At 46.4% G+C, this 25542-nt stretch overlaps 1 protein-coding gene across 2 annotated transcripts in view; it reads left to right on the top strand.

Annotated features, from left to right (window-relative positions):
• The first annotated feature begins 4617 nt into the window (after positions 1-4617).
• YPEL2 (yippee like 2) overlaps positions 4618-25542 on the top strand; it is a 64622-nt gene continuing 43697 nt past the window's right edge. The window contains exons 1-2 of one of the 2 annotated variants that reach the window (XM_045986105.1): positions 4618-4800; positions 24931-25244. In XM_045986105.1, the coding sequence (XP_045842061.1) occupies positions 25128-25244 (117 nt within the window). In that variant the 5' untranslated portion in view covers positions 4618-4800; positions 24931-25127. Of the gene's footprint in view, positions 4801-4840; positions 5144-24930; positions 25245-25542 lie in introns of those variants that run through there. The other variant, XM_045986106.1, reaches the window with a different exon arrangement.

Below are 25542 nucleotides of genomic sequence, written 5' to 3'. Positions count from 1 at the left end.
TCGAACATTTTACTACCTGCCAATCTGATAGGATAAAAATAGCACCTCTTTATAATTTCAATTTAAATTTTTTCTTATTACTATGATTGAATATTTTCTTCATATCTTTGTAAGTTATTTCTTTTTCCTCTACCATGAATTGTCACTTCAATCTTTGCCTTCAGAAAAATGAGCCCTTATCTATCATAGGTGTTCCAAATTTTGTTTTCACAGTTTTAGACAGATTTTTCATCATAGCTCTGTTGTTCACTAGCTGTGTGACCTTGGGCAAATTAATTAACATCTCTGAGCTTAAGTTTACTCATCTGTTAAACAGGGATAATGACATAGTCCTTGATCTCATATTTGGAATCCTGAGAGAGAGGTTTTAAATTCCAGGAGCTTTCAGCACATACACTATATATCACACAAAACCCTAGGGAGCGTGAGCTCTTCAAGCATTAATATTCCCACAAGAAACATATGAATATACTAGATGGGATTAATAAAGCCTACAAATGATCTCATATCAGTTGAAGTTTGCCATCAAATGAGCTGCATCAATTTTTTTTCTTGAAAAGTGGTGCATGGAAAAATCTTCCATGGTTTATTATATTAGTTTGTTGAAAGTTAAAAACTGTGCAAAAGAAAGACATCTTCAACGGTATTGTAACTGATTGGGAGATACAACCTATTGATTAGACAAATATTGAGATGAGTCCACGTGGGAAGGACTGGGAATGAAAAGAAGCTCCATGAGAGTGCTATTAGCAGCTTATGAAAATAAAGGAAGAAAAAAATAATTGCTTGTATCCTGTCAAGTGTTTTTTTACCCTACAGATTTTACTTAATGAATACTAGTGTTCTGTTATTGTTCCATATGACCTCTGCCGAACTCACTTTTTGATTTTCAGAGCTTTTTGGATTTTGAACAGTGCTTAAGGTATAGACAACTGTGGTACCTTGTTGTGAAGATTGGATTAAATGAAACAAGGCATGTAAAGTGTCTAAAGTAGCTTCTAGAACATAGGAAGAATAAGATAAATATTATTGTTCCTGTTGTTTTTAAGATGGAAGTGTTATACCCCTAAACTCCTGTTTCTAGGCCCTTTAGCTTGGCATAGGGTTTTGCTTTGTCGGTAGTTTGATGTTCAGATGAGTTTCCTTGTAAAGGTGACTAAGATATTTGAAGAGGAGAGAAGCATTTTTATTCTTTGTTGGTGTGGAAGAAAGAAAGTGAATGGACTTGGAAGCTAGATAGATCAGGGTTCAAATTCCATAAGATCAGCTTTAAAGAGAGAGAGAGAAGAAATTACCTATCTTCCAGGTTGCTTTGAGGATTAAATACAACTAGATAGACTAGAAACTGCTCAGTGCACAATACATACTCACTAAATGATGGCAGCTTTTTTGTTGGAGTATGTTCCGGAGGACTTAGGTACAACACTTAACCCATTTACAGTCTGAAAAGCATTTAATCAGCCACTTTCGTGACTGAAAATGAGGGACTTGGACAAGGATCAGAGAAAGCATTTATTGTACATAAAGAAACAAAGCACTGTTACCAAGATCTGTCCACAGGAAGATGGCACCAGGCCCTCCTCTGTGATGTAATGTCATGGGATTTTACTTGTTGGGGGAGGAGGGGGTACAATGAAGCCCAGGAGGAATAACTTCCCCACCTCACACAGGCAGAAGGGAATGTTTCCCAGGTGATATAGTAGTGTGAGAGCCTGTAGCCTTTAGCCTCCAGGAACTTTCTATTGTACTGTGATTTTAAAATGCAGGCTGCCCTTTTATTATAGAATATCCTTCAAGTTTCAGGTTTAATGTCATACTGCAAAGTAAGACTGCTATCTGTTGATCAGTATACTCTGAGGACAGACCCTATCTTCTTCTGTTTGGATCCCTACTGGATTCAATTCAGATACAAACCTTGAGAAGGGGCCTGCCATGTGTCAGCTGCTGAAAACATAAAGACATCCGATAAGGTTCCAGCCCAGGAGGGACTGGCAGGAGGATGGATAACTGATAACTGAGTGATATAATGGGGCTATGGATAAAATACTATGAGGGTACTGAGGAGAAAAAATTAATTTCTCTAGGGAGGTTAAGGGAAACTCCTCCAAAGAAGTGACATTTGATCTGATTTTTGGTCTGAGTCATTCAGCAAAAGGCTTTGAGATGGAAGGATGAGAGGAAGAAGCGGTGGGGGAAGGTTGGGGGGGGGGTGTTAAGGAGAGAATAACATTCCAAGTGAAGGAAACTGTGGGGTTAAGGGTGTGAGGCTGTAGGCATATTTATTTATTTGTTCAGTTATTTATTGAACAAACAAATACTGGTTGAATGTCAGATCCTCTTGGCACAGGGAAAACAACAGGAAGCAAGATAGACAAGGTCTCTGATGCTCTCATATAGTTGACACTTGAGAGCTGGATGGGATAGAAACAGAAAACAAATAAATAAGTGTATACAGGAATTTCAGAGAGTGATATGTGTTATGATGAAAAGAAGGTGGGAGAAGGGGATAAATATTGGTCTGTTCTCACACAGTCTCCATTGGTCCCAGCTTCTCTCCTCAGCAGATTCTTTAGAATACTACCATGCAGGTAGGAAATTCGGCACATAATAGGCACTAAGAACGTATGTACTCAGGGGAAATTAGAGGTGCTTGCTTTCAGAGAGACAGAAGTTGCTTCTACTACTTTGTTCCACTTCTACCTTCATGCTTAGCAGCTCACCATACTTGGCTCTTTTTACTGGGAGTAGGCACGATCAGGCTTATTAAATTTTTTTGTTGTTGTCCTTGGCTGGCTGGCTGGTTCTATTGTCTCCTGGTCCTACCCTCCTATTCCCTTCTCCAGTCCCCTGCATATACACTGCAGGCCTGCAGGGGTCCTCAGATCTCCCTCTGAACCGCTGCACCAGGCTTGTCCTCCTTAGCTAACATTATCTTTTATTTAAACAGAAACAGTAGCCACCAATCTTGTTACATAACATCCCAGTATCCTAGGGTGTTAAACTAATGCAGCATCTACTGTTGGGGAGTGTTGATCTGGCAACACAAATATTCACTAGGAGAATATTGCTGAAATGTGTAACAAGTTTAACTTCTTGGCCTGCCTTAGAATTTTGGGGGGGAAAGGACTTTAGAAATCATGCTATCTCAATCTTCGTTTTCAACTGTAAAAATGAAGGCCTAGAGAGACAAAGAAATTTGCCCAGAAGGCACATCAGAGCTAGATAGAAATCAACCTCTTGATCCTCTAGAAAGAGATCATCGCATTTCAGCTAAAGGAATGTTAAACCTTTCTTTCCAAGTTTGTCAAATGCGAACAGTGACAGTGACATGGTGCTCCTGCTTACACCCGGATTGCAAATTTGAGGCTGATACGTAAGTAATGAATGAATTTGAGGCACTTTTGTTGTTTATACAAACATTTTACTGACATTAGGACTGGATTCACATCCAACCATGCAAGGTATATTAACTGAACTCGATGTGAATGCAATGTATAGTAACTGAATCAGATATAGTTTAAAGACAGTTGGCTAGAGCTGCAGGTGAAGTTAGAGCCACATGGGGGTCTACTCCAGTAACATTTTCAGTTTATGTGCAAATGGCTATATGGAAGGAGTGGAGTCAGCTGTACCTCCAGGGGCATCTCACATCCTGAGAGCTGTTCAATAAAACATGGGGTTTCTTACCGCTCTCTGAGGAACTGCAGAACCTTGGTGGTGAAGTGAAAAGGCTGGGATCCTCTCTTCCCCTCACCCCTGCCAGCATTCTTTCTCAAATTGACCTGTTTTCCTGCAGGGAGACTACCCCACTCCACCCACCTGGTGCCTTCCTGGATTTCCTGACTGCCTGGGCTTATTTTTTAACCTTCTCTTCCTTGAAAAGCACTGATCCAGAACGTGGGCTCCTCCCCTCTGGTCACTGACCATCTTACTTTTCTAGGCTAACCATCCACATTTCCCTGCTAAAGCTTTGGAAAATCAGCAGCAATAGGAGGCTGGACGCCTTCCAATTCCCCTACCACATCTTTCCTACTTATACTCTCTGAAATTATTGGCGGAACACCGAGAAGTGGAGAAGTGCCTTGCTTCGGGCTAGGGCCTGCGTTGGTTTGGCATTATCTTACTAAATTCTGCTGGCCGGGGTCCTGAGACCCTCTTCAGGTAACTTAGGCTCTGAGTTAGAAATGGCTAAGGTGTAAGGAGGGAGTTGCTGTCTTGGCCCTACAAGTCTAAGTACTGTACAGACTCCCCACTCCTAACCCTAGGTTCCAGGAATCCCAGCCTTGACCTGGGGACAAAACCCAAACGCAAATAAACGGTCTCTTCCCAAGCACCGAAAGCCAACCATCCTCATCACTGTCTCTCTGTTCCTTCAGCCGGTAGCCCTGCTTAGCCGAGCTTCGCCGGCAGAGCCGCGGCGGGCCAGACCAAGCTCTGGAAGCACTCCCCGCACCCGAGCCGGCCCAGGACAGGGGTGGGGGGGTGGGAGGTTGGGGAAGCGGGGGGCGGAGTTCCGTCCTTCGCTGATTGGCTTGGGGCGGATGGGCTGCGGCCGAGCCGAGCCAACCCGCGGCGTGTTGCTATGTGCTGAGGCGAGGGGATAGGCGCGGGGGCGCGTCCGTCACAGGGCAGCCCCCGGCCCCGACCCGGAGGGATGCGGAGTGGCGGCGGCGGCAGTGGCGGAGACTGTGGCTTTAAGAGCGCGCCCGGAGCCCGGGAGCCAGCAGGGCGGTCCTTCGCTGCTGCGCACCCCGGCGGAGCCGAGCCCAGCGCTGGCCGGACGGGGCAGCCTGCTGCCGGGTAAGCAGCCCTGGCGCGCGGCGCGGACCGGGCGCGCGTGGGCGTGGGGCGCGCTGTCAGCGCGGACGCCTCGCACCCGGCGCCGGGCTCCGGTCCCGAAGCCCCTCCGGCCGGCCCGGGCGGAGCGCGCGGCGCCCCCTGCGCTGCGCCGCCGAGGCGGGGTTCGGCGTGGGGTCCCCGTGGGGGCCGCGGGCGCGCGAGGCGGGAAGCGGGCCGCCGGGGCCACGTGACCGGTTTGTTTACAAACACTGCCGGCCCGGCGGCTGGCTGCGGAGGGACCCGTGGCGGCGTGGGTTCCCAGGTCGGGGTCGGGGACTTGTGCGAGGAGCCGGGCAAGTCTAGGGTGAGTGCTTTGGCGGGTGGGACTTGGACACCGGGTCGCTGCTGCTTCTCAGCATAGTTTCTGCGGGTTCGGGCTCCGTGGGGGTCGGCAGGGGTGCTTCAGGCGTTTTCTGTCCCCGGGGACGCTGGGCCTCCGCTGGAGACACTGGGTTCGGGGCCGCCGCCCTCGGGGCCCCCAGCCTGTGGGGGACTGGCAGCCCACGAAACTCCCAGGAGCGCTTGGCCGGCCCTGGGCCGAGGTAACCGCAGCCGAGTTCCTGCCTGGCCGCTTCCCGGCGCCTCCCCACTGCCCTTGCCAAGGGGGTGGGCGCCGAGTTCTCTCCTGCCCGATGGAATGTAGGGGCCTCTCCAGCGAGTACCTCCCAGGAACTGGCGCAGAGGGGCAGCCCCGACCTCTCACTGCTTCAAGTTCACCCTCCTTGGCCGCTGATCTCCTCTGGGTGTCTTGATTCAAGTGGTGGCTTTTCTCCCGTTGGGGGTTGGGGTAGCCACCTGTTCTTTTGGACGAAGCCCAGGAGACTGCCACCTCTGACTTCACTCTCAGCTTACAAGCACTTAAAAAGCCAAGTGAGTGAGTGTCCTCCGTTTGTCTCTGTTGCAAGTTAGCAGACCCTCCCATAGTCCCACCGCCATGAACGGCACACGAAACTGCACCTGGGTTTGCTGGGGTTTTTGCTTTTTGGCCTTGTCAGTTTGCTGTCTTGGAGTTACAAGGCTCTTTTAAGTGAGTCCTTGCTTCTGGTGAATCTAAGCGCTAACAAGACCTCTAGCTATTTATCTATTCTTTGCCCTTCCCCTGTTGTCCTCTTTTGGTCCAGCAAGATGGGGTTCCCTATCCTAGAGCGTTGGACAAGCAGGGAAGTTGTCTGCTTCCCTGTATCCCATTTGGTGACTGAACATGGGGGAGCAAGGAGCTTGGGGTTAGAGCTTAAGTGACTTGCCAGAGGTAACTCCTGTCACCCACTGGCTCTGGGGAGGGACTTGATCTCACGGGCTTGATGCTCTTCAGTACTCTCCTGGTTGTGAGAAATCCCAGGCTTGTAATCAGTGGGCTTGGATGACCACTCCCTAGCTTTCCTTTGACTTCTGGCCACAGGATGCAAGGATGGGCCTAATCTGAGTTCTATTCCTCTCCGCATTTCCTTAGCACTTATACTAAGGGTGAGTCTTGCCCCTGATGAGGAACATTTTAATTCCTCTGAACTGTGATACAAGTGGCTATAAGTTCTTTACCAGGGAACAGGTCCAGCCTGATGAGAGTTGCACCAGCTTCCCTTTGGCACCATCCCTTATCCCCAGCTTCATGGTAAGGATCTCAGGCAAGAGTGGGGGCCTTGAGGTTCACACCTCTTCTTAACTTATTTACCTTATTGGTTTAGGATTTGATAATAGAATTTTTGGGATCTGTCTTGGTATCTTGTGCTTGAACTAAAATAAAAAAACTTGAAGTTAGGGGTGGAAAATGGGAAATAAACATCATGTACAAGCGTACCGTTTTCCTTTTTCCCTCAACGAGAGTGGTGTCAAACTTTGGGATTCAAAGTAAGGAATACCTTTTACATCACTGCACTGAGGTCCACAACTGTGATAAATTCCAGGAAACAAATGTTCTCGCGACCTGCAGTGTGCTATTTTTTTCTCCTCCATTAAAAAACAAACAAAAAACCCAATTGCTGGTCATGGCCTGTTAATTTGATTTTTTTACCAAATGGGTGAATGGGTGATGACCCACCGTTTAAGAAACATTGCTCGACAGAGGTCCTCCAACTTGAATGTGCACAAAGATGACCTGAAAATTGTTTAAAAATGCAGTCTGTCAGTCAACTCTGGAGATGTTTATTCTCAGTGGGGTCCATTTTTATTAAGTGGACCATGAGATTGTGATGCAGGTGGTCAATGAGAAACCCACATCTAATGGGAATTGGGCGCAATGAACAATGAAAGGCATTATTAACTGGATATGAAGCATGCAAAGCCTTAGTCACGTATGTAACCTATTCTGTGCAAACTCTGTCACTCATCTGCTGGTCACACTAGCCTAGGCTTTGAAAAGTCCAAGAGTGTGTTTGCTTTTAGCTGCTGTGAAGCCTTGGCCATAGGAACCCCCCATCCCTCCCACACCACCCTGCTCAGTCCATCTGGGGACTGCTGTTTGGTGTTCTGTATGGCTGGATGTTTCTAGGTGTGTGGGATTGGGGTTGTGAGTAGTGCTGATGAGTATGCTATACTATTCATAGATTATTAAAATCATTAAAACAGGGGTGCCTGGGTGGCTCAGTGGGTAAAGCCTCTGCCTTCGGCTCAGGTCATGATCCCAGCATCCTGGGATAGAGCCCCTGCATCTGCTTCGAGCTCTTTGCTCAGCAGGGAGCCTGCTTCCCTCTCTCTCTCTGCCTGCCTCTCTGCCTACTTGTAATCTCTGTCAAACAAATAAATAAATAAAATCTTAAAAAAAATAAAATCATTAAAACAGTGAAAAATCAGATAGTTTTGAGGCAGTGACATAGTTATTATGCCTGGGGTATTAACAATTGGCCAGTAGAAAATGTCAGTGTTGTTTAATAGCTGGGTATTCCAAGCCATGTGGCCTGGGGGAAGGGCAGGCAGGCTTTTGTTTTTGTTTGGGAGTATGGGGGAGTCAGGGGTTTGTCAACAGTTGTTAATGATATTAGCATAAGTTATTAATAAGATGAGTTTTAATAAGTTTCCCTGACCTCCTTGCCTACCTCAGCCCTGGTTCGTTCCTGTGATGACATCTCTGCCCCTATGTGCAGGTGAATCTTGTTATCTGTCTCTACCTTCAGGCACAAACATACCCACACCTGATGCATCCCCGTGTTAGTTTTCCTCTTATTGAGTCCAGACATGTTGGTAAAAGAAATTTCCTTGAATTAATCAAAGCTGCATTTAGCTTCAAATAGAACTCTGTCCCAGTTCAAATTCAACAGTGGTCCTTCCTGCCAAAGGTATGCTTAATATGGGAATACTAACTGTAGGATTTTTGAAATGAATGATGTTCAGTATGGTCAAGCCACTCATATTTAGGATGTCTGTTTTTAAGCCTGTAATAAAGAAGAAAGCAACAAATGGATGGCAGAGGATAGGATGTCCTAGTATAGAAAAGGAGAGGGAAGAGATGTCCAGGTAGGACTCAAATGGAGGATCAGTGTCAGTTTCCTTTGTCAGTTATCTTGGCATTTCCCTAGGGTCCATCAACAAACCACTAGGTGCTCTGTTACATTCCCTTAGCCCAAAGGGGTCTAAAACTGTGGAAAGGGAGTCATCTTTTTTAAACTTGAGCCTCCCAATTGTGGAAAGCCAGGGCCTGCAGGCTAACGGTATTTTGTTAGAGTAGATAGCTTTTAATGATCTTTTCCTTAACAAAAGATGAGCCAGGCATCTTTAAAGGACCACACCTACCCGAATTTCCCTGAGATTTGGGAATAGAGCCCCTGGAGGGTTTAAAATAAAATCGGATTATGCTATTCCCCTGGTTAAAGTTTTCCAGAGGCTTCCTATTATCCAGCGCCCTTCCCTGTGGGCATTGTACGTCTTGTCTACTTCCTCCAGCCTCTTTCCCCTCATCTCCTACAGGTCCTTACCAGGTCCATGTGTGCCAGCTTTCCTCAGGTTTCTAAAATGTTGAAGGTTTGTTTTTGTCGTTGGGCCTTTCTACTGGTAGTTATTCTTTCCAGAATGCAATTCTCTATAAATTTTTACGTGATTGGCTCTTGGGTCTTGGGAGAGCCTCTCTCAGATCAATTATCTAGAGCAACAACTCCCATCCCTGCCCCTCTTAATCCCCTTAATTTTACTTTTTTCGAGGGACTTTAATACCATCTGGAAATACATTATCTGCTTGATGGCTACATGATTCTGTCACTGCTGACAGTACCTGGCCTGGGTAGCTCTGGATAAGTATCTACCCATCAGTGGAATGAATGAATACCTAAAGAGAGCCAAGGTTTTGAGTCTCTAAGAGTAGGAAGTAATACTTTCATTTTCAAGAGGAGAAGAGGAAAATAATTTTTCTCTCCCTTTTTCTGGAGTGTGATAGTGTTCCCTTGGAATTTATTTCAGGATTTCTGCTTTTCACAATATTTTTCACCCTTTTACACTTTTTAATAAGTCTCTAAAAGTTCTGTTGTCATTTTGTTGTGTTAATAAACAGCTCCTGCCTCCCCCAGTAGCTTTATTTTGTTTTCACTTTTCCTGACAAACAAGCATTTCTACCAGTAATCACACTTCATTAATACTAGGAGGCACTATTAAGTAGGGCTAAGAACCTGGGCTTTGGAACCAAAAGACCCGGATAATTAGCTTTGTGACCTTGGGCAATTTGCTAAAAATCTCTAAATCTCTGTTCTTTATTTGTAAAATAGGACTAATAATAATAGTTATTGTCTCACAGAATTGATAAGACAAAATGAGAGGATGTATAGGAACCCAGGCACAGAGCCTGGCACATAAACACTTGCTGTTAGCTTTTATTTATTTATTTTAAAGAGAAAGCGAGTGCATGATCTGGAGGGGGAGAGGGGCAGAGGGAGAGAATCTCAAGCCCCTTTTGGCCCACGTGTTCAGCCTGATTTGGATTTTCATTTCGTGACCCTGAGATCATGACCCTAGCCGAAACCAAGAGCCCCACACTTAACCGACTGAGCTACCCAGGCTCCCTGTTAGCTTTTAATAATACCACTCATAATTAGATTTCCCTCCTCTCTTTGGCGGGAATTCCCATCCCATTGATTTGGGAGTATGCAGTAAGAGGGAAAACCACCAGATCTTAAATTAGTGCCAGTAAATGAAGACCAAACATGTCACTGACATCTATCAAGACTAGAGTGGAAGTTAGGAATCCTCTAATCACAGGTTGTTGCCCAACTTTTGATAACACCTATGTGAAAGAAGTCATGGAAGTTTTTGGAAGGACACGTCGTCTGCCTGTTCCTCTGGCCATTCTTAGTTTATCCTTCGATTAAGCTAGGCTGACTGAAAGCTGCATATTTGGTCCATATTACCTCAGCCCCTCCAGAATTATTTTCACTGAGATGAACTTCGGTGTCCTGCCCTTTGCTTTCATGGAGGGACACAGTCTAAACAGCTTTATAACTCTAGTATATTTCTCATAAGGGATGATGTTGCTGCTCCCTTAAGCTACAGTTTCACTTAGTATCCCCTTTAAGTAGTTAATGGGAGAAATTTCGTTCAGGGGCAAGTGCCAGAAAAAGCTTTGCCTCTCCTGAGGAATGGGCATGATATTTCTTTGTGGACAATTGGAAATGTATAACTGATCATGTTTCTCTTTTCGCTTTGGGTGCCAGGAAGCACAGAGCCAAATCTGTGACCTGACTTCAGTAACCTTAGGGCCCCTCATCCTAATTTTTTCCTTGTAATTTGTATTTTCTCTAAAGTTAATGATTTATCATTCTTTTTTTAATTGGATAGCTGCTGATTTGGGTATTAAAATCATTTCAGATTTTACATTTTAGAGATACAAACATTGAGGCTCAAGTAGGCAAAAAGGACTTGGTTAAGACAGAGCTAATTAAGGCAAAACAGAGACTGTAAACCATACCTTTCATTTCCAGGCCCAGGGTTCTTTCTATTCCTGTACGTTCTTGAAGTATGTCAACTTCTGAATAACCCCCCAGATAACCCATAATGTCCTGATCCTAGGGAAGGCCTACCTCCTTTCTGTGATGAAGCAAAGGAACCTTCTGCCTGTGAGGTAAGAACACTGCCACTCACATTCCTGGTTGGGTCCGCAGCCCTGTGCTCTCCTGTTTCCTGAGCTACCGCCTTCCCCTGTGGTCTTGAGAATGTGGTATGTCCAGATTTGGTGGTTTTGATCTGAAACTAGATTGCCAGCTCAGAATGAAATTTGTCTCTAGTGTCTGGAGTTCCCTTGTCTATTTCTTACTAGGGAAGGAAGGCTTGATTTCCAGATGGCCGATGGGTGTCACTAAGGCAGAAACAGGGTCTTGTCATGAACAGGAGCTGAGTTTGATTCTGCTGAAGAAAGTGGCATTATTTTATCTGATAAGAAATGTAATAATACGAAATACTGACCTTACCAATGATTTGTTTTGTTTTCCCTGCTGTTTGGTTGTGAGTACCTGGGGCAAGAGAGGATAGGCTTGGAGCATATCCTGCCTGAGTCAGTAGAATTTTGATTTCTATTTTGGGCTGCTTAGAAGAGGAACCTCTGGCCTAGGGCTGAAAATGAACCTTGGTTTTACTTTATTTTCCCGGCTAATAACAATTCAACAGATAATGTAAGACCTTTGGGAGATGAAGATGGGATAAGCAATGGCCCCTGCCCCTAAGAGCATATACTCAAGTAGGAGAGATTAAGGCATATGTGTCAATAACCAGAGTATAAGGTACAAAAAGCTTAAAGTCATTATGGAGCTACAGAAAGAAGGGTGGGCATTTGGAGATGGAGGTGTGAAGAATGATGAGGATTTAAACATGCAGAAATGCTCGGAGGGAACAGTGTGTGCAAAGGCACAGAGGTATGAACATTAAAGGTAATGTATGGTGAATGTTCAGTAGGCACATGAGATGTTGGAAAGAGAACATTGGGATTTTGCTTGGGCTGCTATTGCTACAGTTTACTTATTTTTCCCCCAAAGTTTATTTTTTTAGCAGTCTCTACACCCAGCACGGGGCTCGAACCCACGACCCCGAGACCAAGAGTCCCATGCTCTACTGAGCCAGCCAGACACTCCACTATTGCTACAGTTTAGAATAACTCCATGGAAATGGACTGTTGGCTTCTATTCACAGAAATCTGTGGACAATGGTTAGTTGACATAGATAATAGACATCTTCAAAAATGGGACTATCCCTCGAGATTCCCAAACCTGGCTGCCATAAGAATTTCTGGTCCAACCACAGGCCTACAAAATGAGAATTTTCAGCTAGGGAATCTAATAAAAGCAAGCAAATTATAGTCCCCCCTACAGTTTTCCCAAGTTTTTTTTTTCTGATGTAGTCCCCCTAAATGACTGAGGCCTGGGAATCATGGAGGTAGTTGATTTCCTTAGCAGAAACCATCCATGCAGCATCTTTGACCTTTGGCCTCCTTCCCCTCACTGTATTTTGCCACTTCCTTTCCTTCACTTGTTTGTATCTCCTGCATGTGTCATCCATTATATTTGCCTCCTGTTTATCTCTTCTTTTACTGCTTTGGTCTTTTGTCTCTTGGGGGTCCCTCCCTAAATTGATCCACAGCCAAGTGGACTGTCAAGTAGCAATGAATTCCCTTTCAGTATTTGTTGTATTAATGGTATAAGCATGTGTACTGTGTATAAATGCAAATTAAATAGGGCATTTGGTTAGTTTTCCTTACATGATTCTTTCTTTTTTCCCCTCAAATCCTAAAGGAAACAAACGATCCCTATGTATGACTGCTGCCTTAAAGCTAAAAGTCCCTTAGGAAGATCTGACAGGAACTGAAAACTGTTTTTTTCTTGTGCCTGCTCTGTTGTCCTGCTTTCTGGTTGAGGTTATTCCCTTCCCTCATTTGTTGTCTCATATTTCTATAATTAAAAGTTGAAGTGGTGAGCCAGCCCTGAGAGTTTGAAGATGTTCTAAGAGCACTTGGCTCTTCCTCTGGAAGGTGTTCTGCTTCTTGCTGTAATAAGGGCTTAAGGACCAATGATGCCCATCTTCCCTGGCTCATCTGGGTTGAAGGATCCATGTGGGGTAGGGGTAGAGGTTTGTCCAAGGATTCAAATCCTGGTCCTGGTACTTTCTAGTGGAGTGATCTTGGGCAAAATGTTTAATTTCTTGAACTTTTCCCTCACCTTTCAAATAAGAGTAATCATCATAATTCCTGCCTCTGGGTTGTTCTGAGGATTACTTGAGATCGTCTATATCAAGTACTTGGCCCCTCATGGAACCAAGATAGGAAATTATTGTTATGAACTGTAGAGTCCTGGAGGCTTACTGACAGCAGATGACTACTCCTCCTACCTCCTCCCCTCACTTGCTACATTCCTTTGACCAACGAGTCTGCGCTCTTACTGTAAGCCAGGCTTTGGCCTGGGTAGGAAGGATGATTAACCAGAAGTGGTCTTGGGCCAGGAATGGCTCACAATCGGAGGGGGGGGGCAGGGACTTACCATAAACAACCAGCTTTGTGGGTGTTTCTTGAATTATATGAAAAGCTGCACTGGCAGCATCCGTGGTGCCCCTTGATGTGCCAGGCCTGAAAGGAAAAGAAGCTCTCATTCTTCCTAACATCTGTCTGCCGTTCCCATAACAGGAGAAATCCAGAAAGCTGCTCTAGAATCACTCTCTCTCCCATCCTCCTCCTCTTCTCTTCTTCAGTAGATGCCAATACTAGATGGCAGTTTAAGGATTCTTAGGACAGTATACATCCATCTTTGAGCTGGTGAAGCTTGGGACTTTAGACATACAGGCCTCCCTTTGAAAGTGCTTCTGCCTCCCCCCGCCCCTCGAGTTTTAAGTTCAGTTTCCAAATTCCAATTGTGGAGAGGCGGGGAGCCCAGCCACAGATGTCAGAGTCTAGAGTTTTGGATTTATTTGAATTGGGAGATTAAAGTGAGGACGCCAAAGGCATGCTGACAGCTGAACAACAGAATTGTATTGGCAGATTGGGGATGGATCGTTTGTAACTAATTGGGGCCCCAGCTGTGCCCTGGGGAGCAGCAGTTAAAGAGAAATCAAGGTCACGCAGTGCCCAGGGTCCAAAGAAGTTCATTTATTCAGTAAATAATATTTGACCTTTGAGAGTGTGAGATACAGATGACAGTCAGATAATCTCCCCAGTAAAAGCTGCAGCTGTGAAGAGTGTTCCGCCTGTGGGAGAGGAACCCGGGCAGTGGGCGTTGGTGGAGGCTAAGGGGACGGGTCCCCGTGAAGTCACTTCCAAAGATTGTCTGCCATCTCTTACGCTACTTTCCAGAATGTTGTTTTCTTGATAGATCTTCTTCTTCTTCCTTTTTTTAAAATATTTTATTTATTTATTTGAGAGAGACAGTGAGAGAGGGCATGAGCAACGAGAAGGTCAGAGAGAGAAGCAGACTCCCTGTGGAGCTCGGAGCCCAATGCGGGACTCAATCCCGGCACTCCAGGATCATGACCTGAGCCGAAGGCAGTCATCCAACCAACTGAGCCACCCAGGCGTCCCTCTTGATAGATCTTCTAAGTGACTGCTTTACACTGTGGTTCAAGTGTAGCCCTGTCTGGGGGCAGAGGGATGGACCCAGCCCCACTCTGGGTCCCAAATCATGAGAAAAAGGTATTTATTTTGTTTTCACTAGGATTGTCTTCTCTGAGCCTGTACAATGCAAGGACTGATGCTTAGGGCAGCAGTCTCTGGGGAACTGGAGGAAAAGGGCAGATAGATCTAGCCTTGTTTTGAACATAGAATCCAGGGGCAGGGTTTAGGGACCCCTTTCCTTGCTGACCTGAACTGTATCTGACAGTTCATTTTTCTCCTCCTCAGAGTGTCCCAGGGAGGTCCTGTGGGGACCACCCTGGGAGAAAGAACCTTTGTGGGTTGGAAGTCTGAGGGTTTCTCTGGGGGTCAGAAGTCCATGCCAGTCTGGGGAGGGTCCCTTGGGAAGTTACCTGGTGGCACTCAGATGGTGTGAAGGGCCAGGGGAGGTGGAATGGGAAGTATTTCTGCCATCGGACAGCACAGATAAAGGCATCAGACGGTCTTGTCATGTGTTGTGTTGGAGCCATGGCTCCACAGTTCTGAGTTTCATGCTCCATCTGCCAGCCCAAGCGAGTTGACATCACAGGGGTTTGCTGGCTTTTCAACTTTGTGGAGCTCTAATGGCATGCGAGTCCCGTGCAATGGCCAGAATTAGATATTTTAAATGCACTGGATAGTGTTTAAGTAAGATTAAAAATACCAGGTTTACAGGGCAACACAGTTTCACTGATGGTCACTCATTTTACTCAGTTAATTACCATTTATCAAGATTCTCTGGGGCGGGGAGGGGCGGGGAGACTCTGATATGCCTGAGACTAGGAGTCCTGGGGAAACCAAGGGGCGTTAAAGACTGGACTTGAGCTGCAGGAAGCTCCCATTCTGGGAGACAGATGGGAGCAGTGTGATGGAGTGCCATTCAGGCAAAAAGAGTGTTTTGCATGCTGGGAAAAGGGAAGCCACCACCTCAGCTTAGGGTCTCATTTGGGTATTAAGGGATGATCAGGCATTTACCAGGTGGCGAAGTTAGGTTAGGGCTTTGCAAGAGGCTGAACCAGCTTGGGAAAGGGTAGTGAACAAGCTTGGTCCACTGGGAAACAGGTTTGCAGGGAGGTGGGAAGGTGATAGTGAAGAGAGATAAGGAGAATAAGGAGAATCAGCCCAGTTTCTTAGCCCACTGGAGGGGTTGGACCTTGTCCTATAGGCTGCTAGGAAACCACTGGAGGTTTTGAAACATGAGCGATGTGATCAGATTGTGTTGTATAAATAGAATTCTAGAATGGGCTGGAGAGGTAGGAGCTGAGTCAGGGAGACCAGTTTAGGAAGCTGTCACATGAGTTCAGGATGAGGGAGGGGAGGGCTCACACAGTGCTGCTGGCCATAGATATGAAGATGGCTGTGGGATACTGGATTACAGAACCAACTGTCTAGGGGACTGAAGGAATACGACATAGAAGGGAGAGAAAGAGTAAAGGGTCTTGACTGCTTTGGCAACTTGGCCTTCAGGAGAAAGGAACAGGATTAGGATGAGGGTGATAGGACCCAGGGGTAGGGGAAGAAGGGTGCTGGTTTTGGAGGCATTTGGTTTGAAATGCCTTCCTAGGAGCCAGTTAGAGGCCTCCTTTAGAAAGGAATCCAGGCTTCAGGGGCAGGAGGCAGAGGTTTAGAAGACTTGGGTGTGGCTAAGCATGTACATGGGGAGCAGGCAGTCAGGCACATGGTAGAAGCACCTCCAAGGAGGAGGAGGAGGAGGAAGGAATAGTGGCCAGAGAGGTGGAGGCTTAGAGAAAGAGAAGCAGCAGGAGAGGCATGAGGTGCAGAAGGAGAGAGTTTGAGGGAAGAGTAGGCTGAACCAACCACAAGACAACTAACTGAATGCAACACCAGAGCCAAATGGTGTTAGCGTTCAAAAGTATTAGTGTTTGGACTTGGCATGCTGGCGGCTACCCATGTTTTTGTAACTCAAAAGCCTGGTTGTGATAAATGATATTCATGGAGCTTTGCCAGAAGGCTCTGTAGCTCTTCCATTCCTCTGGAGAGTCTGTATCAGTGGATCTAGCCAGATCATCAGAAAGCTTGTTTCTTGGGCTGCCCTGACTTGACCCCCATGTAGAATCCCTTTTACTGAATTGCCCTTTGGTGTTGACTTAGCTGTGCATTTTCATGGAGGGACCTCTGAGAAAGAATCTTGGAAGAGTTTTATGGTAGGAACTATCGGTGTGTGCTGAGGATCTTGTCCACTGGGTTCTTGCTCATGGTTCCCTCTGCAACCACCCACAAGAGAAATGTCTCTTAGAAGATCTGTAGCTTGAGGGCCGTTTGGGTGGCTCAGCTGGTTAAGTGACTGCCTTTGGCTCAGGTCATGATCCTGGAGTTCCAGGATCAAGTCCCGCATCAGGCTCCCCACTCAGTGGGGAGTCTGCTTCTCCCCCTGACCCTCTCCCCTCTCATGCTCACACACTCGAGCGCTCTCTCTCTCCCAAGTAAATAAATAAATACTTTAAAAAAATCTGTAGCTTGAACAACCAGTATTTATAGGAACTGTAAACATTATTAACTACTGATTTTTCTTTTCTGCCTTGCTTACTACAGAGCTCAAAGCCAAATATGCAATTGAAATTCAGTAAATATTTAGCAGCTTAATATAAGCATGCATTTCTCTGTCCTAACTCACCTTGTGTTCTTCTGCTTTTCTTACCCTAATTTAATCTATTTTAAAAGTATTGTTTGGGGGCGCCTGGGTGGCTCAGTGGGTTAAACCTCTGCCTTCAGCTCAGGTCATGATCTCGGGGTCCTGGGATCAAGCCCCTCATCGGGCTTTCTGCTCAGCGGGGAGCCTGCTACCCCCACCCCCCGCCTGCCAACTTGTGATCTCTGTCTGTTAAATAAATGGATAAAATCTTTTAAAAAAATATTGTTTGTTTTTGTAAGTTACCTTAAATCCTCTTTTTGGAGTTGGGAGTTGTATAAGAAAAAGGAGGAAACCATTGATGAACTTTAGTCAGGTGTCCTTGGTAATGAATCTTCAGACAGATCATTTGGGTTTTTAACATTATTTTTTATTGAAATTGTAACAATGCAAAGTAATACCTGAACTCTTCATAGCCAGCTAGTAGCAGCTACTTCTGTCTGATACCTGGTGAATTCCATGCCAGTGTCTGGATGTTCAAGGGGAACCACCTCCCCTCTCTGCAGATCTTCTGACAGATGCAGGCCTCATGTGGGGACCTTCCCAGGTCCCCACAGTGTTGAACTGAGGGCCATATAGTAGTATATTGCTCTGCCAACAGATGTTGCAGGCACATTTCTGAGTGGGCTCTGCATGACTGACCTGTTCTGTGACCTCGCTGAAATCAAGATCTTAGCACAGTGAAGGCTGGTGGATGGCTACGGGGCTCTGGGGCAGGATTTGGCTGGCAGAGACATCCTTACAGCATGGAATCAGGACTTAAAGAGCTGAAGGAATCTTAGAGCTCATGCAGGATTACCATCTGACAGATAAGCCCTGTGAAATCAAGACTAGGCCCTGTGTCCGGGGTAGAGATGAATGGTTGGCTTTGTTTATGAAAGACCATGGTTCCTTGACTGTCCAAGCTGACTTTTATTATCATCGGGACGAATTTGAAATGAAGTACCACCTGGGTCCGGTGCTATACAGTGGGTAACTATGAAATGATGACAGTGATTTTCCTGTGTGCTTTGCTCATCAGCTCTACGGTCGTTATAATAGGGGCATTTCAGTAACGTTGTTAGTAGTGGCCTCATGAGTCAATGTGGGCTGCCAGGGTAACTTTTCCAAGGCGGTAAGTGATGGATTGGTCTGTTGTTTGGAATGATACAGCAATAATGTAAGATCCCCAGCTAAGCCACAAGAACCTGCTTAAAACCACAGTGTACCTTTAAGTGGATTAATTTAGGCCCTAACCCTCTAACCACCATGAATCAACATGGGAGACAGAGACACTGCTCGTTTGGGTCATGTGAATAGGAACAGTTCCCACACTTTTTCTTCGTTGTTGGTGAGTACGATTGTAGCTAATTAGCAGTACTGAATACAAACGCAGGTGCCGGGTGCTGTGCTGAGTACTCTACTTGCAATGTCTCATTTGATTTCTTTTGTCTCCTCCACAAGGTAGGCAGTGTTGTTGGTCCTTTTCAGGCAACTTGCCCAGTGGTGAGGCAGTTAGTGAGTGAGAAGAAGCGAGACTGGACCCAGGTCCATTGACCTGAGCCATCCATAGTATATGAGCCATATAGTAGTATATTGCTCTTCTAGATCCTGTAAGCCCTCACTTATTTGATGGTGCAAGAAAATTGGGTCTCTGCTCCCTGGTCCGGGTTCAGGATTCTGGTGAGGTTAGGAATGGGGAAGGAGGACCTTCCTCCTGGGATAGAGGCCTTCCATGGACATTGTCTCTTTTTTCTGCCTCCCAGTCCTAGAAATGGCTCACCAGGTCCTTTTCCACTGTTGACTTTTATTGCCTCTAATCAGGACTTCTCCATTTCCCAATACAGGTATATATTTAACCTAGGCCCCACAAAAGCAAAGAATGGACCTGGATGTCAATGACGGGCCTTTGGTTCATACCCAGGACTTAGAACATCTGTAGTCCTGAGGAACCATAGTTCTGGGCATCTTGGCACAGGATCTGAGTGGGGGAAGTCAGGGAAGAATAGTATTTCATGGGCCTTGGGGACCCAGAGTAACTTTGCCTCCTTCCTCATTACTAGAGGGAGAAGGGAGGGGCCTCAGTCATGTCCGCTACCCACATGCGTGGGTGGACTGGTCTAGTCAGCAACCCGATGGGACACAGAGGGAGTTTAGTTCAATAATGGCTGCTACTGTGTGCTGCTGAGTCCAGGGAGTACAAGAATGTGGTCCCTACTCTTGGAGCTTACCTCTAGCAGAAGATACAGAGGCAGAAAAGGATAATTTTAGTTTTGATATAGTAAGTGTTTCAGTAGAGGTGAGCCCAGTGGAAGGACCAATAAACCCCATGTGGAGGTGAGTGGTGTTTTGTTTTTTCCCCTTAAGACTTTTAAAAAATTCTATTTATTTGAGAGAGAGCATGAGCAGGGGAGAGAGTGAGGGAGAAGCAGACTCCCCTCCGAGCAGGGAGACTGAAGCAGGACTTGATCCCAGGACCCCGGGATCATGATCTGAGCCAAAAACAGACACTCAGATCATGATCTGAACTGAAAGCACCCCCTGAGCTGAGTCTTAATGGACAAGTTAAAGGGCCTGGTGAGGGGCGCCTGGATGGCTCAGGTCAAGATCCTGGGGGTCCTGGGATCAAGCCCCACATTGGGCTTGGCTCCCTGATCAGTGGGGAGCCTCCTGCTTGTGCTCTTCCCTCTCTCTCTGTCAAATAAATAAAGTATTTAAAAAAAGTAAAAGAAAATAAAAGAAGTAACACCTCCAGCCACAGGAGAACACCATCCCATAGTTGTTTTTGCTGGGTGTTTGGTGGAGTGTGGGCAAAGACTGCCTGGAAGAGAAGTGGGGTGCGGAATCACAAACGACTTCTACTCCTTTCTAGCTCAGTGACTTTTGGCAAGTTATTCAGCCACTGGACCCTCAGCTTCCCCTACTGATACCAACATCCACAGGGTTATGAGCAGCAAACGAGAGGATGCCCGAGCATACACAGTGTTGGCACACAATACACACCACAATTACATAACTATTATTACTCTTAGTGGTCAGTTAAAAAAAATGCTGCTTAAAAAAAGAAGAAAAAGAAAAAGGAGACCTGAGAGTTACATTGCCACTTCTGTGAGGACACTCTAGCTTGTCCTTGGGCACCACAGGAGATGGTCCTATTGGGGTGATGTTTCTCCAAACCTAGACTTCTCTGCTCAAGAAAAGACAAGCAGGTGATGACATTGGAGTGTTACCCTAATTGCTGTTGAGGTCCTTCTAGGAGGTGGCTTCCTCAGTGGCCATGCTCCCACACACGGGCCCTAAGGGAATACCAAGAACATAGCATCTCTGATTTACACAACCCTAGAAGGTCTCTCCACGCTTTTCCCCCTGAAATCCACCTTCTGCATTTCATCCAGTATAAAAAGTGGATTTGACCATGACCACTCTCATGGCCTTCAGAAAGGCAATTCAGGGCAGTGCTTTAGAAGATGGGTTCTAGAACCTTGCTCAGGGATTTCAGATCTCAGTTTTATCCTACACAAGCTGTGTGACCTGGGGCAGGTTTATTTAACCTCTCTGGACCACACTTTCCTCATAAGAAAAGAATAATAATAATAGCAACCTCCGAAGGCTCTGTGAAGACTAACTAAGCTAATACTCCGCATGGGCACCTGGCAGGTAGGAAGTGCACAGTCAGGTTTCAGGCGTCTTACCACTAACAGCCAGCTGCCATCGGCACCCACGCATTGCTTCACACTCTTCTCTGCCATCTCATACTCTGCACTCCGATGTTTTAAGCTGACATTAAGGGTCTGCCCTGTGTCAGGGACTGTCCTAAGTGCTCCAGTTTAGCAACCAAATTCTTTAATTTCCCCCTAATACACTATACTTTACATACCCTTGCACGGTATTGCTGATGCTGTGACCTCAGTCTGAGGCATCCCTCCTATCTCTCCTCACCAGGCCATTGCTTTATTTGTTTATTTATTTATTTAAGATTTTTACTTATTTGACAGAGACAGAGCAAGCAAGCAAGTCGGGGGAGCAGCAGGCAGAGAGAGAGAGGGAGAAATAGGCTTCCCGCCCAGAGGGGAGCCCAATGCCCCAATGTGGGGCTTAATTAATCCCAAGACCTTGGGATCATGACCTGAGCAGAAGGCAGATGCTAAATGACTGAACCACCCAGGCGTCCCCTTCCCCCATCTTCTCAGTTTCTGTGGCCCCTTGTGTCGCACCTCGTTCATCAGTTCCGTCATGGCTTACCTGGAACATCCGTACCTCCTACCCCTCCATCCTGGGGCCACGCAGACATTTCTGTTTTGAGTTCCAGCTGCCTTGGTGGCTGCCTGTGGAAGAGGCCTGAGGTGAGACGGCCAGGTTCGCTGTGTGCTGCCTGTGCTTTTGGCTCTCCGAGTGCAGTATCTGAGGCGTTTGTTTTTAATCATAATAGTTCACATCTTTTCTTTCCATGCTGATCAGCAGGAGCCAGCTGGGGGTGGTAGCAAATCTTCCTTTAATTTCCACTGTGATGGATTATTGCTTCACTTAAAATGGTGTTTAATTTGTACATGTGCCCTGAGGCTTTTAAACATCGAGCTCATTTGACGATTGTTGGAAATCAGTTTGGACTCCACAGTATGTTGGACTCCATGAGTTGGACTCATGGAGCCTCATGGAGCCTGTGGCCCCATTATAAGTACCAAAATCCAAGTCAGAATGTGGTGAGTTCTACAGCCCCATACCGGTCATTTCTTCCTTTAAAGAAAAAAACTCGGGGCACCTGGGTGGCTCAGTTGGTTAAGCATCTGACTTCACAGCTCAGGTCATGATCTCAGGGTGTACTAAACAGGGAGCCTGCTTGTCCCCTCACCCTGCTCATGCTCTCTCACTCTCTTTTTTCTCTCTCTCTCAAATAAATAAATAATAAATAAATAAAAATCTTTTTTTAAAAACTAAAAAAAAAAAAAGAAAGAAAGAAAAAATCCATCTATTTTGCTTTCCTTCCTAACAACTGATCAGAGAAGCAGCTTTTAAAATTTTCCCTTAGGAAAGAAGACAGTCATAGGTGATTATTTTTGGGACCTCGCTGTCACCTCTTTCCTGTGACAGCCTGCTCTCTTTCTTCTCAGACACAAGGACCCTCTCTCGATTCGGCTTCAGCTTGCTTTCTCCTGACTCCTCTCATTGCTTCCAGCTTGCCCCATCATGGTTGAACAAGATGCGTATTTCAACAAGCCACTTTTTCCTTCCTTCCTTCTCAGGGAAGGAGTCCTGTTTTGGATGCCTATGAATTCCTGTGAGAGAGGGAGGGGAGCAGAGTGACAGCAGAGTCCCATGCTGGCTGGCTAGGCACTCTGAGGTTTCTCCAGTTCCAAGCAGCCTGGGACGTGGCTTATGGGGTCAGTTCTTGTCTTTAAGTTCAGAGCTATGGTGTGTGATGGATGTGTGCATGGGGATGGGTTTGTATTACAATATGTATGCATAGTACGGACCGTCAATGTTTATTCTTCAGAAGGTAGCTTTGAACAAATTTTGGAATTCAGATTTGAAGCTGAGCAAAACCAGAAACCCCTGCCTGCACACTTTTTTTTTGTTTGTTTTTTTTTGTTTCCTACAGAAGAGAAGTGAGAAAAGAAATAATTCTACTCTGGGGAAATGCATAATTTAGAAGCTGTCTGCATGTATAAGAAAACAGACTCTGTGGCTGCTCTGTAAACCCAGACTGGCAGCCAGGGCTCATGGTTTCCTTTTCTTCCTTCAGTGTTTTTATAACACTGATGGGACCCCTGCTCTGAGTGCTCCCCACTGGGCAGTGAGGGCTGTGGACTTCAGAAGCTGTTCTGGGGCAAGCCTCCAGCTCATTTCCCTGCCTGTTTTTCCTATTTCTTACCCTGACCTACCACCCCTTCCTTTCCTGGAGATACTGCCCTTTCTGAGAGTGAAACAGGGGTATTGGAAAGTTCAAGGGTATTTCAGGAAATCTCAGACAGGGTACTTGTCTCTTTCTACCGCCTATAACAACTCAACAGCCTCGACACCCAATACTATCAGAGGATGTCCAGGATGAGAAAGAGGGGCTCTAGATCCAAGGGGTCATGTGTCTTCCTTCCTCATCTTCTGGCCAGTCCTAACTCCAATGCCAGGGAAACCCATTCTCCCCTCCATAGTCTCCCAATACTGTGTATCCAAGTATTTCTGTAGTGTTCAGTGTCACCTGATTTCACATCTTTAAAAATAGTGGTGGGTGGACCAAGCAGGGAAGACACTATGCCTGGGCCCTTGTAGGTCTGATTTCCTTCAGCAGTTGGGCGTCTCATGTATAATTGGTCACCCTGAACGGACAGCCCTGCGTGGCTCAGTACTGCACAAGGGAAATGCGAGGTGAGCGGGGTAAGAGTAGTGACCGCTGTTTTCCTTCAGCCTGGTGCCGGGCAGTGCTGTTGGCCCCTCAGGAAGATGTACAGAGTCCCAGGGGTGTAGTGATTTTCAGTGACTGCTGTGGTCGGAAGGATGTCAGGGAGGAGGACAGCAGCCCTTTGGAAAGATTTAGTAAGGTTTAGAGGAAAAAGAGAACTATGATTTGCAGCTTTCTCTAAACATCCAGATGGATCCCAGACATAATCCCGCAAAGAAGATCTGATTTTGTTTGTCTTCCTCCTACGTCTCTCTAAATAATTTTATCTTCAAAGCGTGGTGCAGGCATTAATTAACACTGTGCCTCCCCTGGGAGGTAGGCAAGTGGGAACACCACCCTTGTCTGCGAAGCCCAAGGAAGAGGCAGGTCCAGTAGCTTCGGGCAGGGGAGCCCGAGAGGCACAGTGTACATTGGACCTTGGGGCTTTCCCCTCAGACCTTTACTTGGACTTAGCCCAGAAACCACCCACTTTCTCAATGTCCTTGGTTCCCAGTAGAATAGAATTGCTGAGGCAATGGCAGGAGAGATGTTTGGTGCTGTGGGATGACTAATGGAAACTTTGAGGGTTGAAGAGAAATTCTGGTAAAATTCACTGTCATTGTGAATTCTAGATGTAGGATTCTGATTATGCCATTTGTTTCATTCATTTGCTTGCTTTTCAGACAAAAATGTACTGAGCATCTATTTCTGGGCAAGGTATAGCAAAGGAAATCATTTTGCCTAAAAGAGCTGGCCAGCCACGAGGAAGCCTGCTGGTTGGGAGTTTGATCCTTTGTATCTTGCTTAGTCCCAAGCAAAGGGTGGCGTGGGGTTTGTTATCTCTGTAGATGGTGGGGTTTTTGTTGTTGTTGTTGTTTGTTTAAGATTTTATTTGATAGAGAGCGCGTGTGCGTGCAAGAGAGAGAGAACGGGGCAGAGGTAGAAGCGGACTCCCTGCTGAGCAGGCAGCCCAGTGCAAGGCTTGATCCCAGGACCCCGGGATCATGACCTGAGCTGAAGGCAGCTGCTTAACTGAATGAGCCACCCAGGTATCTGCTAGGTGGTGGTTTTAAGTAGTGGAAGACTACTGGTATCTGGAGATGGATGAGAAATACACACATGACTGTTGATCTAGTGACTTTGTAGAGGTTAAACTTTTCCTTTAGCCTTTATCTTGGTTGGCTCAGAAGAGGAGACCACTTAAGAGTCTTCTCCTTGGAGGTGGCACATCCTTAATCCTGGCCTCTTCTGTGGTTCCCTAAGAATGGTGATCATGCCAGTGTCTGAATGTTAGTGGAGGGTACCTTGGGTGACTACTGAGAAGAAACCTAGGTTGATACTGAACCTCCAACTCTGGACAAGCAGCAGCACTGAGATCCCCAGTAGTTCCTTTCTCATAATTGGGTGTCTTGACAATGATGGTAAGAAACAGAGAAGCGGTCATTTCTTCCTGTAAATGTTGCCCTCTCTCTTGGGTGGCAGTTGGACTTGACTTGCTTTGCAGGAAGCCCTGTTCCATCAACTCATGGTATTCCCCTTATCTTGACATTGCAGGCTGCTGAGAACCAGCCCTCGACCTCTGCTTGAGGGTCCTTCCTCTGAAGACATCACCAGTGTGTGGAGCCTGCCCCACACCCACCCCCTGCCAAACCACGGCCTTTACCTGTGTCTTCCGGTGTTTCCCGTGCGACCCATCCTGTGGGAGTGCCTCGTGGGCGACTCCAGAGTTCACCCCACGCTCAGCGGCGCCAATGGTGAAGATGACAAGATCCAAGACTTTCCAGGCATATCTGCCCTCCTGCCACCGGACCTACAGCTGCATTCACTGCAGAGCCCACTTGGCCAATCATGATGAACTAATTTCCAAGGTACATTCCCCTGTAGGCCTTCCTTGCCCTCCTCTGGGTGGGGGGCACTTCTGGCTCATAAGGTTGCATAGGCTTACGAGCTCTTCCGAAGAGCCCGAGATCCTTGTACTTTATCTTTTGTACAGAGAGGGCTAATGTGTGTGGCTGTCTCACTCAGCTGAGAGAGAACTCTGAGTTGGAGGGAGGATGTACTAATTTAATTCGTAATTTTGAAAGTTAGATGTGATCCATGTTGGAGGCTGGAGGGCTGGTGGCTCGCAGGCCAGACGGGAGAGGGGCTGAGCAGTGATTGGAACCT

The sequence above is a fragment of the Meles meles genome, chromosome 18 (genome assembly GCF_922984935.1).
Source record: "Meles meles chromosome 18, mMelMel3.1 paternal haplotype, whole genome shotgun sequence".
Taxonomy (NCBI): Eukaryota; Metazoa; Chordata; class Mammalia; order Carnivora; family Mustelidae; genus Meles; species Meles meles.
The sequence above is the reverse complement of the archived record's forward strand: the minus strand, read 5'-3'. Positions and strand labels throughout refer to the sequence as shown.